Source organism: Limulus polyphemus, unplaced genomic scaffold (genome assembly GCF_000517525.1).
Source record: "Limulus polyphemus unplaced genomic scaffold, Limulus_polyphemus-2.1.2 Scaffold1475, whole genome shotgun sequence".
Taxonomy (NCBI): domain Eukaryota; kingdom Metazoa; phylum Arthropoda; class Merostomata; order Xiphosura; family Limulidae; genus Limulus; species Limulus polyphemus.
In genome coordinates, this window is record NW_013667085.1 from 103,449 (window position 1) to 118,744 (window position 15,296).

Sequence of the window (15,296 nt, forward strand, 5' to 3'; positions counted from 1 at the left end):
ATTCTATGGTATTGATATAGTAATTTATGATTTTTTGATTATTCAACTGTATATATAAAACCTTAAAAGAGTTATTTCAATTCATATCCTTCATGTGCAAAATTTTAAAAGGTTTAACACCTACATTTTATAAAATACTAGTCCACTAAAGCTCAGGTCACTTTGTAAAGACTAAAGGTCAGTTTTATATTATTAAATACAGTAAGAGGAGTGCACGTGTGCCGTGTCAGTGTAACTTCTGTATTGTTAGCCAGGCATGACTGGAAGGTCAATATAATAAAAATAATAAATATATATCAATATATAATGTTATGAGATTTATGCTATTTAGACTAAACATTTGTATTTTCGTGTTATAATCTGTAGTCATTCTAGAATAAAAGAACATAATTTATATTTATTTCCTAATTTTTTATGGTGGTTACAAGGTCAGTCAAATTGACAGACCCTCATATAGTTAGGGTAGAGAAAATAACAGAAACAATATAAAGTTTTACTGAAAACATACATTTGAAATGTATTTAGGAGGTTTTAGAGATTACATAAATAATATTTGAGTTTTTTGGGACGAAGAATAGTTTTTAATCATAACATGAAAATCACTTGACACTTGGACTAGTAATGAAACAAACTCGATATTTTCACAAACAAATCTTTAATAATAATAATACTTCTTTGAAAATCTGATTTTTTGTGTACAAAAGACTTGGAATCATTACTAAAAGTCTACCAAATTTTGTGAAGTTACACATACAGCATTAAAAGTTATAGTATAAATACTTAACGTGTACAAATGTGTATACAAACTCATGTGTTTTATACCAAGCCTATCGTGAAAGGGTTAAAAAGTGGTATTGGTGATCAGATATTTTTCTTTTAGAGCGATCTTAATTTCTTTGTCTTTTCTTGTACTTTTTTCACAATACAAGGTATTCTGGACTGTTATTTAAGTTTTCTCTTTTTTTTTTATAAATGAATTTTATGTACTTTATTAGTTCAAAGGATTTTGGTTTCTTTGGTAACTGTAAGTGTAAATAAAACCAACTAGAGGGAATCATAAATATATAGAAAAGTATCCTCTTAAAGAGAGATGGTAAACTGAGTGTGTGTGAAGAAAAAATAGTTTTTAAGTGTGCAGGAGTGAACTGATGATTTATTAAAATAATAAAATGAATGACATTTAAATTTGGGAAGTGATCAAACTGTTAAGCTTATTTCATTGTGAGTATTTATTTACCCATCCACAAGTATGTATGTCTGTTCATTATCTTAGCTAAATAGTTTTATAAATATGGAATACACTGATTAATAAATTGTATATATATAGATATTGAAAAATAACTATAGAAACTTCTACAGCGGTGAAAGTAATAAATCTTTATAGACACAGATCAAATGATAATAAGACTTAATCTGCTTTGTTTCAACCAAACAATATTAACTACTTGAGTAAAAATGGACTTTAATGTGTATGGATAAAATGTGAAATTTACTTGTAGTTATCCTTTATCCTCAACACTCATAATCCCTTCTGTCAAATTGCTGTGGATACATTTGTTATCCTCATACTTGTCAATAAACCTTGATATAAAAAAAAATTAAGAAGATCTACCCTAAGAAAAGTAACAATTTGTTTGTTGAGAAAATTATTGGTAAATGATGTTGTTATTATGCACTTCTTATTGTACATTGTTGATGATCATTTAATTATTTTGTACAGGATTTTGTACTTAATTATAAGTGGATTTTCTTTAACTGCATTATTGAATGGAATATATTCTCTCAGGCTATAGAAGCAACTTTCCATCAACACACTATGCACATTTGTGAAAACATTACACACATTGTCCAGCATCTGGGCTACATAGCTCTTACAGCTATTAATGCAGCAAAGGTTAGTGTGGCATTTTCTTGCATACTTATAACATTCTTATCTCAAATTATTCAGTCTATAAATAAACTAGCTGTTATAAAATAATTAAAAGGTGTATTAGTTTCATACTACTCGCCATCTGAGTGATATGTTTCTAAACTTTAGTTGTTAGAATCAGAAGGACTAATTTCCTGTTGTCCTTTAACTAGGACACATATTCTAATTTTGCAATTTTTGTTATATATAAGGTCAGTTTTGTGATATTCAATGTTCATGATAACGTATGCACCTTTAATCTTACTATAGCTGCTGATCAGGCAAAGCTGAGACTTATTTTGTTTAATATCTATGTTACACTTCTTAACCTTCTTTTCCCAGGTGTCTTTTTTTTATGTGTTTGTCACAAGATTTCAGTAAGTTAAATTCAGAATTTAATTAAACTACTTCCTTATCATGGTATATGCATAAATTTAGTATAAGGATGTAGCTACTACGAGTATGTAAATTGTAAGTTCTTAGTTTCGTAAGGCAATATTAAAAAGTTATATCCTGAATTTTCCCTAGTAGGAAAATTGTGACATTTTCTCTCTAGGCAACCTCTCTTCTCGAATTTATTTACCACCCCTTCAAGAAGTACAAAATTTAACATAAATTACTCATTATAATGTCATCATCACTCAGGCAAATCATAATTTTATACCATTCAATCTTATTTGGTTACAGAATCATCAAATAGAAAACCAGACTACTCTTGCCACTCCCACCTGTCACGTCCTCTCTTTCAGAAGTTGTCAAAGTTTTAGTATATCAAATGACGTATTATATTAAGTTATTTCTGTACAGAGAATTGTCAATTTTGCTTTCAGTTTAAGCTTTATTGCCAGGGGGATACATCAACAAGGTTAGATGAATTGTTAATGGCTCTTGTTGCATAGTTAGAAAGCCAGAAAAATTTATATTTATGGAACATTGTCTGTTGTTTTGCACATTATTATTCTGTATTCTTTGGTGCATTATTTGATTAAAGAAAAAATTTTTAGTGCAGTACTACCATTAGTGTAAAAAAGTAAGGTTAAGTGTCATCGACAGTTGACAGCAAAAAACAGAAATTGAAGATCCAGGTAAGTACTTTATTTCTTGTTTTTCTTGTGTATTCTTTATTTGTTATTATAAAAGTAACTAAAATGTGAAAATTGGAAATTTCTAGGTTAAATCAGGCAAAATAAAGAATAATAATAAGAAACAAGTTTCATGAGGGATGCTCACAAGCAACTCATCTGTAATGTAGTTCAATAGAGTAACATGATCTGTATGTTTGCCAAGTGATTTACAGCTGATATGGTGCAATTATTAGTTGCTGTTACGAGTTTAAAGCTATTTAGGATAAGCAAATGTAGTTTCACATCACAATTTGAAGTCATACGAGATAGAAAAAAAGGGGTAATTTAGGTTTATTTCGATTTTTTTTATTGGTGGTTACAAGACCGGTCAAATTGACCAACCTTGAATAGAATTAGGGTAAAGAAAATAATAGATAAAATATAAAGTTTTACTGAAAGAAAAAACGTTTTAAATTTGTTTAGGTAGTCTTAGAGTTTACGCAAATCAAATTGGAGATTTTTGAGGTTAAGGAAAGTATTTTTATTTTTAACATGAAAATCACTTTGCACTTGGACTAGTCAAAAAAAGACTTGATATATTCATGGACAAATCTTTAGTAAAACTACTTCATTGAAAAAAATGACTTGTCTTGTACAAAGGATTTGTAATATTTACTGAAAGTCTGCTAAGTTTTGTGAAGATTCACATATTATATTAAAAGTTATAGTATGGAAACTGTAATGAGTACTCCATGATTACAAACTTGGTCAAATTGACCAAGCCTGTAGCAATAAAGTTAAAAGTTACAGATGGCTAATCTGAACTTATTTGTCCAACATTTAGAAGAGAGATTTCTAAACTTAAGATTATACATCTGAACCTGCAGTTGCTGATTCACTTAAGTTTAGATTTATGTTGCTCATCATCCTGTGTGCATAATCTTAATCTAACAGTCTGATTATTTTCTGTTTTGCCTACAAGCTGAAAAATGGTATTTTACTCAAATATAAGCTACTTAAGTTTGCTTTCTGAATTGTGTATGTATTATACATTGTAATGTTTTTACCTGTATTTCTTTAAAAACAAATAAATTGAATATTGATATTATCCTGAGTGCTTTTTAAAGTTTGCAATTTTTTTTTTTTCATTTATATTTTATGGTATGCTTGGAAGATGGTAGCATTAAAAATTTATACCACATATGTTGATGATACAAAAATGTTCATGGTTGAGATAAGAAATGTCTTTGTGTACATTAATCATTCTGAATTCCTTTGTATTAGGAAGATGCAGTACAGGAACAGTGTTTATTTAAGGAAAAAATTTAAAAATATTGTATATTTGCAATAATATTCATGGTAAAACTGGCTTAAAATAGTTGTTCAGAAATAATTTATGTTTAAATATAATAGCTTAAGGTAGCACTGACCTTTAAAGAGTGCCCCCAATGTTTCAAAAAGTCACTTTTTTTTCAAATTTAGCCTAAATCGAAATTTTAATTTATTTTTTACATAAATAACTCATTTTTGTCTTAAAATCTTTACTAACTAACCTGTAGTAAGTTAATAAAAGTCTGGTTTGTTTTAATTTTATTTCCACTTCACCATTACAGCCAATATCAGCATGAAATTTAGCACACTTGTTAATGTTACACTCTTCCATAGCTTGAATTTTTTAAAATTCAAAAATCTTTACCAATTATCTTATTATGAGTGTAATTACCATTAACAAAGGCATTAATTAAAATTAATTACCCATACCTCATCAATATTGCAGAAAATTTGCAAAGTTTTTAATTCAAGCTATGATGATGTTCACAAAGAGCATGTGTATCAGTGTTCACGTTTTTATCATTCCTAGTTAAAGGTATAGTGTTAAAACAGTTTATGTTATGTATTTCTTTATCACTGCTGTATTAATTCTGCATATGACATATATGACTGTAAGTGTACTTTCAAAAATTGAGGCATCATGCTTTTGTTTTGTGCACAACTTGAAGGTTATAAGAAGCGTTTAACAGTGTTTCCTCAGTTTTAAGGGTCAATGCTACCGTAAAGACATAGCTTATAGCAAAAGGTTATTTATTTTGTCATAAGTCTAATATACCCAAAACATTAAAGTTAGATAATTAGTAATATACTGTTTACTAATAGAGTATTTCATTAAAAATTTATATTAATTTTCTCCATGCATTCTATTGTTGATGCCAAGTTATTGTTTAAACAATAGCATATCACTGCCAGTTGAGTTGAATCTTTTTTTGAGAGCATAAATAAACTTTTGAAAAGACCCACTCATGAAGAGATAGTCAAATGTTGATAAAAATATATCTCAAAAAATGTTTTAATGATGTTACTTGAAATTTAGAGGCATAAAAAAAAGATATTATGAACTAATTCATGATTGTATGTACACAGTGAGATGTTCAAAATACAGTTAGGATGCCATCTAAATGACTTGTGAGATGTAGAGAACCAAACTTCTGCATCTAACACAACAATGGCAAATTCAGTATTCACAATCTTTCATCATGTAAAGAATAATTTTATGAGAAAGTTCTTGTGTTATTAGAAAACTGTTGTAATCCATTATCTTTTAGCATTTTTTACTTAAAAATAAAATTTCATAAAAAGTAAATTATTAATCACATAGTACACAGGCTTTGTAGTGTGTCCTTACCACGCACTACTAGCTATAAAAGTATCATTAATTCAGAATCCAAAACTACAAAGAAACAGATTTCTTTAGCTTATTTATTCATACATTTATCTTGTGAATTTCTCTCTTACTTTTTACATTTTATTAAATAAAGTCATTGCAAATCACCCTGTTTTGTAAGCTTTTAGTTTAAAATTGTGTATCTCATTACATCCAAAACTTCAAATTGTATACCTCTAAACTTTTTACAGAAACGGCTTGTGGCAGACAAAAGATATAGTGAGAGAAGACTGGATGTATTGTCAGCTTTAGTTTTAGCAGAAAAGGCTCTAAATGGACCAGGTTGAATTTTTATTGCAACAAATCAGAAACTGTTAAATAATACTAATAGTTTCATATTATTCTTTATTTAATACTAATGATAAAGTCTTTAGTGTTATAAACAGTAAAGAGATTCGAGTTAAAGGAATGTATTGTTAGCTTTAATTTGATTTTTCATTTGACATAACTGAAACTTCATGCTCATAAAAAAAATCATCTTGAACCCATCATATAATAGAGATATTATCAAGACTGCTTTTAAATGAATTCTATAAGTATTTTTATAAAATATTGAAAACTAGGTTTTAAAACATTTAGTACCTTAAGTTAAAGTATCAGAATGGAACTTTTACTAAGGATTTTCCATTGTGCTATAGGAACCAAGGAGAGACGGCTAATTACACATTTGGCCATGGCTTTGGGAACACAGCTTGTAAGTTTAAGCTTGATTGTTATATATTCAACAGTTTTTCTCAAGCCCAACATATTACACTCCTGTCAAATATTTCAAAATATTTTTTTAAGTTTATTGACATGTGATGTTGAATCTTAACCCACACAAGTAAATTTGTTGATTGACTAAAATAACAGCACAAAAAAGGTAGAATTAATTGTCATTTAAAAACAATATTTGTGTGTTTGAAAAAGCTCTTATGAAGTGTGATACTGATAAATCATATCATATTCTTGCTCATTTTAATGATGAAATATTTATTTAAAAATAAACAGTTTTTAATGTATGTGCAAGCCAAATTTTCCATTAAAAAAGCTTAAAGAATAAAACCTTATTATTATGATTCAAACTGAAGTTATCATATTGAAAATTGATGGGTTTAAAAGGTAAAATGGAATTATTCAAATTTTTATTTTTGAAATGAATGTTAAACAGAAGAATAATAAAAAAGTTTTCATCATAAAATTTGTTACAAACTAAGTCATGTCACAACAGTTTGTAAAATTAATTCTGGATTCTACAGTTAGAAGCAGAAGTACTTTAGTTAAATCAGTTAAAATTTGAATATTATTTTTATGCTTTGTTAAAAATGGATTTTGAAGTTTTTATCATAAAATCAAAGGATAATATTTAAGATTGATCTATGGTGTTAATTCTTTTCAGCAACTTTTATCCTTCTTATTCCATTCTATGGGTTGGTTAATTTAGATGGGAACTATGTTGGTTGCATATTGGTAGAAAATATAAGATATCTTTAGTTACTGTTCAATTTACTAACTGTTGTGTTTTGATTTCTGATATTTGTATTAATAATTAATAAACAATATTCCTAAGTTGTAGTATGTGTCCTAGACAAATACCTTAAGAGACATAAGTTAACAAAAGGAAAGGAAACACAAAGAACATTTATAAATTTAAACAAAAAAAAATCAATTTAAAATATATACTAATAATGTCTTTTAGTTTTGCTTGTGTTTCAAGATTTTTTTTGTTGAGAAACCAGAATAGTGAATTTTATTCATCGTTTTCACTTAAAAATACATTTTGTTCTTTTTCTGTTTCTTTTCTCCAGCATTCTGAAGATTTTTGAAGTTGCCATATTTTAATTTATATATGAGAGATATCACCTAACTTATGTGGAGGTTTTTGGTAATACTTTTAAGCTATTGTTTTATTCTTTGTTTTTTTATTTGTAGAAATCATTTAAAGAAGATGAAGTGATAAGCTTTAATTCGGTTATGAGAAAGCTGGATCTGATATGTGAACTCAGAGAAAAGTATGTGAACATCAACCATTAGGATATTTTTAGTTATGTAGAATAATCAGTAAATGATTTAAACGAAACATTAAATGTGTTGGGTAAATTAACATTTGATCATCTTTAATTATTGTATTTATGTGTTTTGCTAGATTTGTTGAGAAACTTACATCACTATGCTGTAATTTTTCTTGAATTACATTAAAAATTGAGGGTTTCAAGAAACTTTTACATCTGTTTATTAATACAGTAATCTGATTTTCTGTGTGTTACATTTCTCTAGACTTGTTAGTTAACTATCTCAATATGGGCTTGGTTAATCTGACTACCATGTGTCCTTTTAGTACTTGTGTAAAGTCTTTCTAGATTTGCTACTACTAACTTTTAATATAGTATGTATATCTTGATGAAATTTGGCAGTCTTTCAGTAAACATTATAAGTCTTTCACGTACAAAATATCATATTTTTAGTGAAGTATTTTTAATAAACTAAAAAAAAAAGATTTGTCCACGAGTATATCAAGTAGTTGTTTTGACTAGTTTGTGTGCAAAGTGATTTTCTTGTGAAGATTAAAAATACTTTTCTTTATCTCAGAAATCTCAAATTCCATTTGTGTAATCTTTAAAACTTCCTAAATACATTTCAAATGTTTATTTTCAGTAAAACTTTATATTTTATCAGTTATTCTCTACCCTAACTATACAAGGCTGGTCAAGTTGACTGACCTCGTAACCACCAAAAAAAAATCTAAATAAATCTAAATTACCCTTTTTTCTTTCTAGAATGACTTCAAATTGTAGCATAAAACTAAACTCGTAACAGTATACATCAATTAATATTTACATTTTATTGTTTTATTGCCCTTTGAACTGTGTCTAACTACTGTTCGTGCCATTATAAGTTGTAAATGACTTGTGGAATCTGGAGCACATGTTACACTATTGAATTACATTATCCAGGAGCTGCTCATGTGGGTGCCTCATGAAATATTTTTATTATATTATTGTTATTATGTATTTTATTTAATCTAACCTTAAATAACCTAAAGTTATCCCTATTTTTACATTTTAGCTACTTTTATAATAATAACTAAAGAATAAACATGAAAACAAGAAATAAAGTACTTACCCAGGTCTTTTTTTTTTTGCTGTCAACTGTTGATGACACATAACCCTATTTTTTTATACTAATGGTAGTGATGCACTAAATTTTTATTTAATTAATTAAATAATGCACCAAAGAACAAAGAATAATAACATGCAAAATGCAGACAATTTCCCCTAACTATCACACTTTTTCTGGCTTTCTAACTATGCTACAAGAGCCATTACAAGTTCATCCAAGTTAGTCATTATCTTTCCTGTGGGAACAAAGCTTGTGCTAAAATAGAAATTGACAGTTCTCTGTTCAGAACACAGCATAATATGTCATATGATAGATGAAAATCTTGACTTTCTATTGGTTATAGATAATATGGAATTAAACATAAGAGAGAACTATTAGCAAATCCTGAAAGAGAGGATGTGGCAAGAGGGGTTTGATTTTCTGTTTGATTGCTCTGTAACCAAATAAAACTGAAACCTATAAAAATTATGGTTTTTCTGAGCAATGAAGTTTTTATAGTGAGTAATTTACATTAAATTTCATACTTTTTCGAGGGGGTTATGGATAAAATAGGGAAGATGACATGCTAAGAGAAAATGTGTCACATGGGTCACACTGGGAGAAATTCAGGATTTTTTAAAATATTGCCTTATAAAATTAAGAACTTAACTTATATACTATTAAAATATGAATTATTAGTTACGATTTTATGCTATGCTAATTGGTATAACATAAACAGAAAGTAGTTTAATAAAATTTTGAATATAAACCACTAAAACCTTATGACATGCACAGTAAATGATGCCCGGGCAGATAGAGTTAATACTGATATCTAAAATAGCTAAAATACGATGTTAATGTAAGCAAAAGATAAAAACACAGTGTTACTTACTGTAATACATATAATCATGTTACTGTGTTTGTTTATGTGTAGTTTTTGGGCTTTTTGTTTATATTCCATATATTTACATTTTCATGATTTTTGTTAAGACTCCAGGGGGCCTGTGATTGCAGTTTTATGTACTGGCATCGAGTTGTTTTCCCAACATATGTCACTGATCTCTATGAAAATGCAGAAGGTGGTCACCGCATACATGTAAGTTTCGATATATATTCTTGTATAATATAATTGCTTATCTCTCTGTAGTTCATCAGAAGTTGTGAGGAACTGGCTAAAGTAACTTTGATACAATTTGGTAAAGGAACTCGGGCTGAAAACCAGTCATATCATCTCTATCATGAAATTTATCTTTATCTAACGACTATAGTTATTTGTACTCATATTATGTTTTTTATGATACCAAATACCATCTAGATAATAGTTCTGCAAAATCTCTACCATCAAATTAATGTACAAATTAAAACTTAACTGAAACATTCAGATTTATAATTTTGGTTTTGAGGTATATTTTATTAACATTTTTGTTTTGATTTTTGCCCCACCCTCTCTGCATGAATTGTAATTTTTATTTAGGGAGTAGAGATATTTAAACTTCCCACTTGCAAAGATAAAGCTTGTCCCCATACAAATTAAAGCTACAAAACTTTGTACATGTTTGTTGTTTATTTCTAGCTCAAATAGTTTGAAAATAGTGAACTTGTGAAGTTGATGGTGTCAAAATCTGGAAAATTTAACTTACTACATTATTTGCTTTGCAACTTGCAAATATCTATCTAAAGTTAGCAAAATAATAAATAATTCTTCTGAAAGTTGGCATTATGTTCTTCCTTTGAGTTATTTCTAAAATTTTAGTTGTTTAGCCAGAAGCCTTTTTTCGTTGTATGCATTCTAATAGTAATATATATATATATATATATCACAGTTTTGTATTTTTGTATGATATGTAAAACTTATAATTTGATTTTGTTTACTTTTCTGGTTGTTTATTTATTTTGTTAAAGAAATTGCTTTGGTAGTTACCATTCCTTTTACAAGAAATTTCTGCTTTAATTTGAAACTATGGAGTTTTAAGGTGGATTTCCCATTGGTGCAGACTTTTTTTCTTCAAGAACTACACTGATGATAATTAATGTACTTTCTTGAACACATATATAAAGCATCATTCTTTCATTGTTATTACATGTATTTTTAACCCTATCCAAAAATCTATCTTATTTGTGTAGGCTAAAAATTCTTTCACCTTAATTTTCATTTTTGTTCCAAAGGAAATACATACTTTCTCAAATTACGATATTAGACAGATTTTATGTTGATTTTATATATTTAGGCTGTCATATCAGAGGATGCTTCCCTTCTTTTGTTTTAAAGTTTAACCCATTGATTCTAATTTACAGTACATGTTTGGAGCACTAAGAGATTGTGTCCCACCCATGCTTGTCACTCAACATGAACTGTCTCCTCAGGTTTTACTTGATAATTTTGACAAGGAGATATACGGACATTTGAAAGAGGTGTGCATCATGTATTTTTTTGTATTAGTTAAATTAATCATTTTCCTGATTGTTAATTATTAGTGAACTTTAATTTATATATTTATATAATAGGTTGAATATAGTTGTTTAACCCTACTTACACAGAAGTGGCCCTTTCACACATCATGATATTTACTATGTTAAATTCAAATATTAATGAAACAACATTATCAGTGTATGTCAATAAAATTCACACCAAACTGAGTTTATCATTCAGTTGCTACTATTATCTAAGTTTTAATTTTTTTTATTTCAAAAGAGAATATTTAAAAACTCTGTTTTCATTTTTCTTTAGAACATAATGTTTCTGCACTCCATGTTCTCTATTTCAGATTTGTACAACTTCAGTAGTAGGCTTATACAGTTTCCAACCAATTAGAAACACAAAATATACATAACTTAAAGCAAAACATAATATTTGAATCTCTTACCTTCTTGATTTGCTGAGATATCAATATATGTATCAAACCCTCTAGAGAAGGCCCTCCTATCTCTCTGTCCTTCAAGATTCATTGCTAATCACCTTTACATGGTTGATGAATAAGTTTGTAACCAATAAGAAGATCAGATTCTCCTCTGTGTAAAGCTTATTACAGTTATTTCATTTTGACATGCATATATATATATATATATAAAGTTGGGCATAATTTCTTTGGCTGTGATGACTGTTATCTTACTCTGAACAACTAACAGAATATTTTGAACCTATTTATAGCTTAGTTAGAAAACCAGGTAAATTATAGTAGTTTTTTTTTGACATTCTATTCTAGTGACTGATATATTTTTTGCATTCTAAATACATATTTGAAAAGTAAATGAATTGGACAACCAACTTAGTGACAAAAAGTGAGAGCTACCACAGTTACATCAGTGAATGCAAAATTCACATGCTGTTTATGAAAAACAACTAGTGGGCTCTTACAGTTGTTTTTGTTGGAGGGATGAACTGCTCCCTTAGTACAAATTCAGGCAATAAAACCATAAAAATAAAAGAAAAAATGTGCAAAACTTTTGATATTCATTTGGGAGACTAGAGATTATACAAATGAAATATAAGGACTGTAAGATGAAAATATGTATCACTATTCTTAATATGAAAACCATCTTTCACTCATTCTGACAAGTAAAAAGTTTGTAAATTCACAGACAAATCTTCAGTAAAAATACCTTATTAACTCTGTCAACATGGGCTCAGTCAATTTGACCAACCACGTGACGACCTCTTTGTACTTGTTTAAAGTCTTTATAAATTTAATACTTCTAACTTTCAATATAGTGTGTATATTTTCACTAAATTTGGCAGGCTTTCGCTTAATATTATAAGTCTTTCACATATAAAAAATCATGATTTTTAGTGAAGTATTTTTAACATTAGAACTTAAAACTTACATACTATTAAAATATGGATTATTAGCTAAGATTTTATTTTTTCTAATTGTAACATAAACAAAAAGTAGTTTAATAAAACTTTGAATGTTAGACACTAAAACTTTGTATCATGCACAGTAAAGAACACCCATGGTGATAGGGTTAAAAAGGCTGATTTTTGGTGTATAATAGACTTGTAATGTTTACTAAAAGCTTGCCGAAATTCAAGAAAATGTACATATTAAATTATTATTTCAAGAGTTTTAGTATGTATAGCTTCAACATTCTGGGTGTTGATTCTATGTACTGAACTGTGGGCATAGTGTTAATAAGTATTCATAAGCAAATTAATTTTGAAAATGTCAAAATAATTTCATGACTTGAATTTAAGTGTATGCTATAAGAAATAGTTAATAAATATAAAAGTAATTGTGAGAATATTGTATTAGTGTACAAAAAAGATACATTATGTTTTACAATCAAGCTGTTTTAGTGAACAGAAATATGGCGTAAATCTTTTTTTTTTCTCTAGCACCTACTTGATCCCCTGTGTCGAGATATTGAAACAGACCTCAGACTTCATTCACACTCACACCTTCAACTGGATGACAGAAATCCTTTTCGTGTTGGACTTAAAGCTTTTTCTCATCTCTTGAAAGTCCGCCCAATCAGATTCTTTGACAGGCTGATAGATATAAAAGGTAAAATAAGATCTTTGGACTTTAATAATATGTTTTTAACAGATTCGTTAACCCTTTAACTGCTCCTATCAGGTATACTCGATTCTCATATAACTTCCTGTGTCGCTCTGATCAAGTATATTCTTTTTTGGGGTTTTATGTCAATCACTGCTCCTACAGAGTAAACTCAATTGAGCAGCTGTTCAGTGCTGACATATATCACTCCTTTGGCCCAGTAAATGTTTTCTTTCTTCTGTTTTATTCAAAGCACCTGCATTATCTTATGTCAGTGTGAGGTAGAATGTACCCAATCATGGTGTCTCACAACATAAACAGAAAGCATTGTGCTCTTACAGAAATTTAAATTTCTGATTTAGCTGGAACTCCTGAATCTGATTTGGAGGAAGATTTAGAATTTGAAATGGATAAGGAATATACAAATAGCAGTGAAAGTGAAGATCTGTGTGAAGATGATGTCAATGACAAATGCTCACACATATTGTGTTGACATAAAAAACAATGACTTGGCACAAAACTGCAAATAAATAAAAGAATTAACTCTCCCAACATGAGGTCGGTCAATTTAACCGAATCACTTGACCTTTTGTACTTGTTTAAAGTTGATATTAATTTAATACTTATAACTCTCTGTATATTGGGTATATCTTCACAAAATTTGGCAGTCTTTCAGCTAATATTACAAGTATTTCACATACAAAAAGTCATATTTTTTAGTGAAGTATTTCTAATAAAACAAAATGAAGTTTTGTCCATGAATATATTGAGTGTTTGTTTTGAATAGTCCGTGTGCAAAGTAATTTTCATGTTAAAATTAAAAATACTTTTCGTCATCTCAAAAATCTCAAATTTCCTTTGTGTAATCCATAAAACCTCCTAAATGCATTTCAAACGTTTTTTTTTCACTAAACCTTATAGTTTATGTTATTTTCTCTACCCTACTTCAAAACAGAATTGGTCAATTCAACCGACCTCGTAACCACCAAAAAAAAAATCTAAATTAACCTTCTTTTCTTTCTAGAATGACTTCAAATTGTAACCTGATACTACATTCGTTTATCCTAAGTAGCTCTAAGTTCGTAACATTATACATCTATTTATAATTGAATTTTTATGTTTTATTGCCCGTTGAACCAAGTCTAACTGCTATCCCTGCCATTATAAGTTGTAAGTCACTCTGGGAACGTGCAGCTCACGTTACACTATCGAATTACATTACTCATGAGCTGCTCGCATGCGTGCTTCGTGAACCATTTTAATTATATTATTATTATTACTTATTTTACCTAATCTAGTCTTAAATAACTTAAAAAGATCCATACTTTTAGTTATTTTTATAATAATAAATAAATAATAAATATGAAAAACAAGAAATAAAGTACTTACCCAATCTTCTTTTCTCTTGCCCTCGATTGTCGAGGAGAGTTAAACCTGATTTTGTTTAATGATTATAGTAAAGCACTTAACAATTTTTATTTACTTAAATAATACACCAAAGAATATAGACTAATAACATGAAAAAAGTAGACAAATTCACTTCTAAAAATTTTCCTGGCTTTCTAACTATGCAGCAAAAGCCCTTACAAATTCATCCAAGCTAGTCATTAACTTTCCATGTGAACGATGTTGCTACTCCAAGTGAAATTGACGGTTATCTGTTCAGAACACAAGGTTATACAATACGTCATTTGATAGATGTAAACCTTGACTTTCTATTGGTTATAGGTAATATATAATGAATAGTAAGACTGAACTATCAATGAATTGTGAAAGAGAGGATATGATAAGTGGGTGTGGCAGGAAGGGTCTGATTTTCTAATCGATAGCTCTGTAACCAGAGAAAATTGAAGGCTATAAAAATTATGGTCTGTTTTAGCAATAATGATTTTATAGAGAGTATTTTACATTTAATTTCGTACGTTTTCGAGGGATGATGGATAAAATAGGAATGATAACATGCTAAGACAAAATGTGTCGTGTCGCACTAGTGGAAATCCAGGATTTTTTTATATATTTCCTTGTAGATT

At 28.5% G+C, this 15,296-nt stretch overlaps 1 protein-coding gene across 2 annotated transcripts in view; it reads left to right on the forward strand.

Moving 5' to 3' along the window:
• Window positions 1-15,296, forward strand: part of LOC106463761 (WASH complex subunit 4-like) — a 77,595-nt gene that overhangs the window by 27,302 nt on the left and 34,997 nt on the right. For both annotated transcript variants that reach the window (XM_022391342.1, XM_013923826.2), the window contains exons 12-18: window positions 1,787-1,894; window positions 5,884-5,974; window positions 6,331-6,386; window positions 7,604-7,683; window positions 9,761-9,866; window positions 11,066-11,182; window positions 13,104-13,272. In XM_022391342.1, the coding sequence (XP_022247050.1) occupies window positions 1,787-1,894; window positions 5,884-5,974; window positions 6,331-6,386; window positions 7,604-7,683; window positions 9,761-9,866; window positions 11,066-11,182; window positions 13,104-13,272 (727 nt within the window). The remainder of the gene's footprint in view (window positions 1-1,786; window positions 1,895-5,883; window positions 5,975-6,330; window positions 6,387-7,603; window positions 7,684-9,760; window positions 9,867-11,065; window positions 11,183-13,103; window positions 13,273-15,296) is intronic.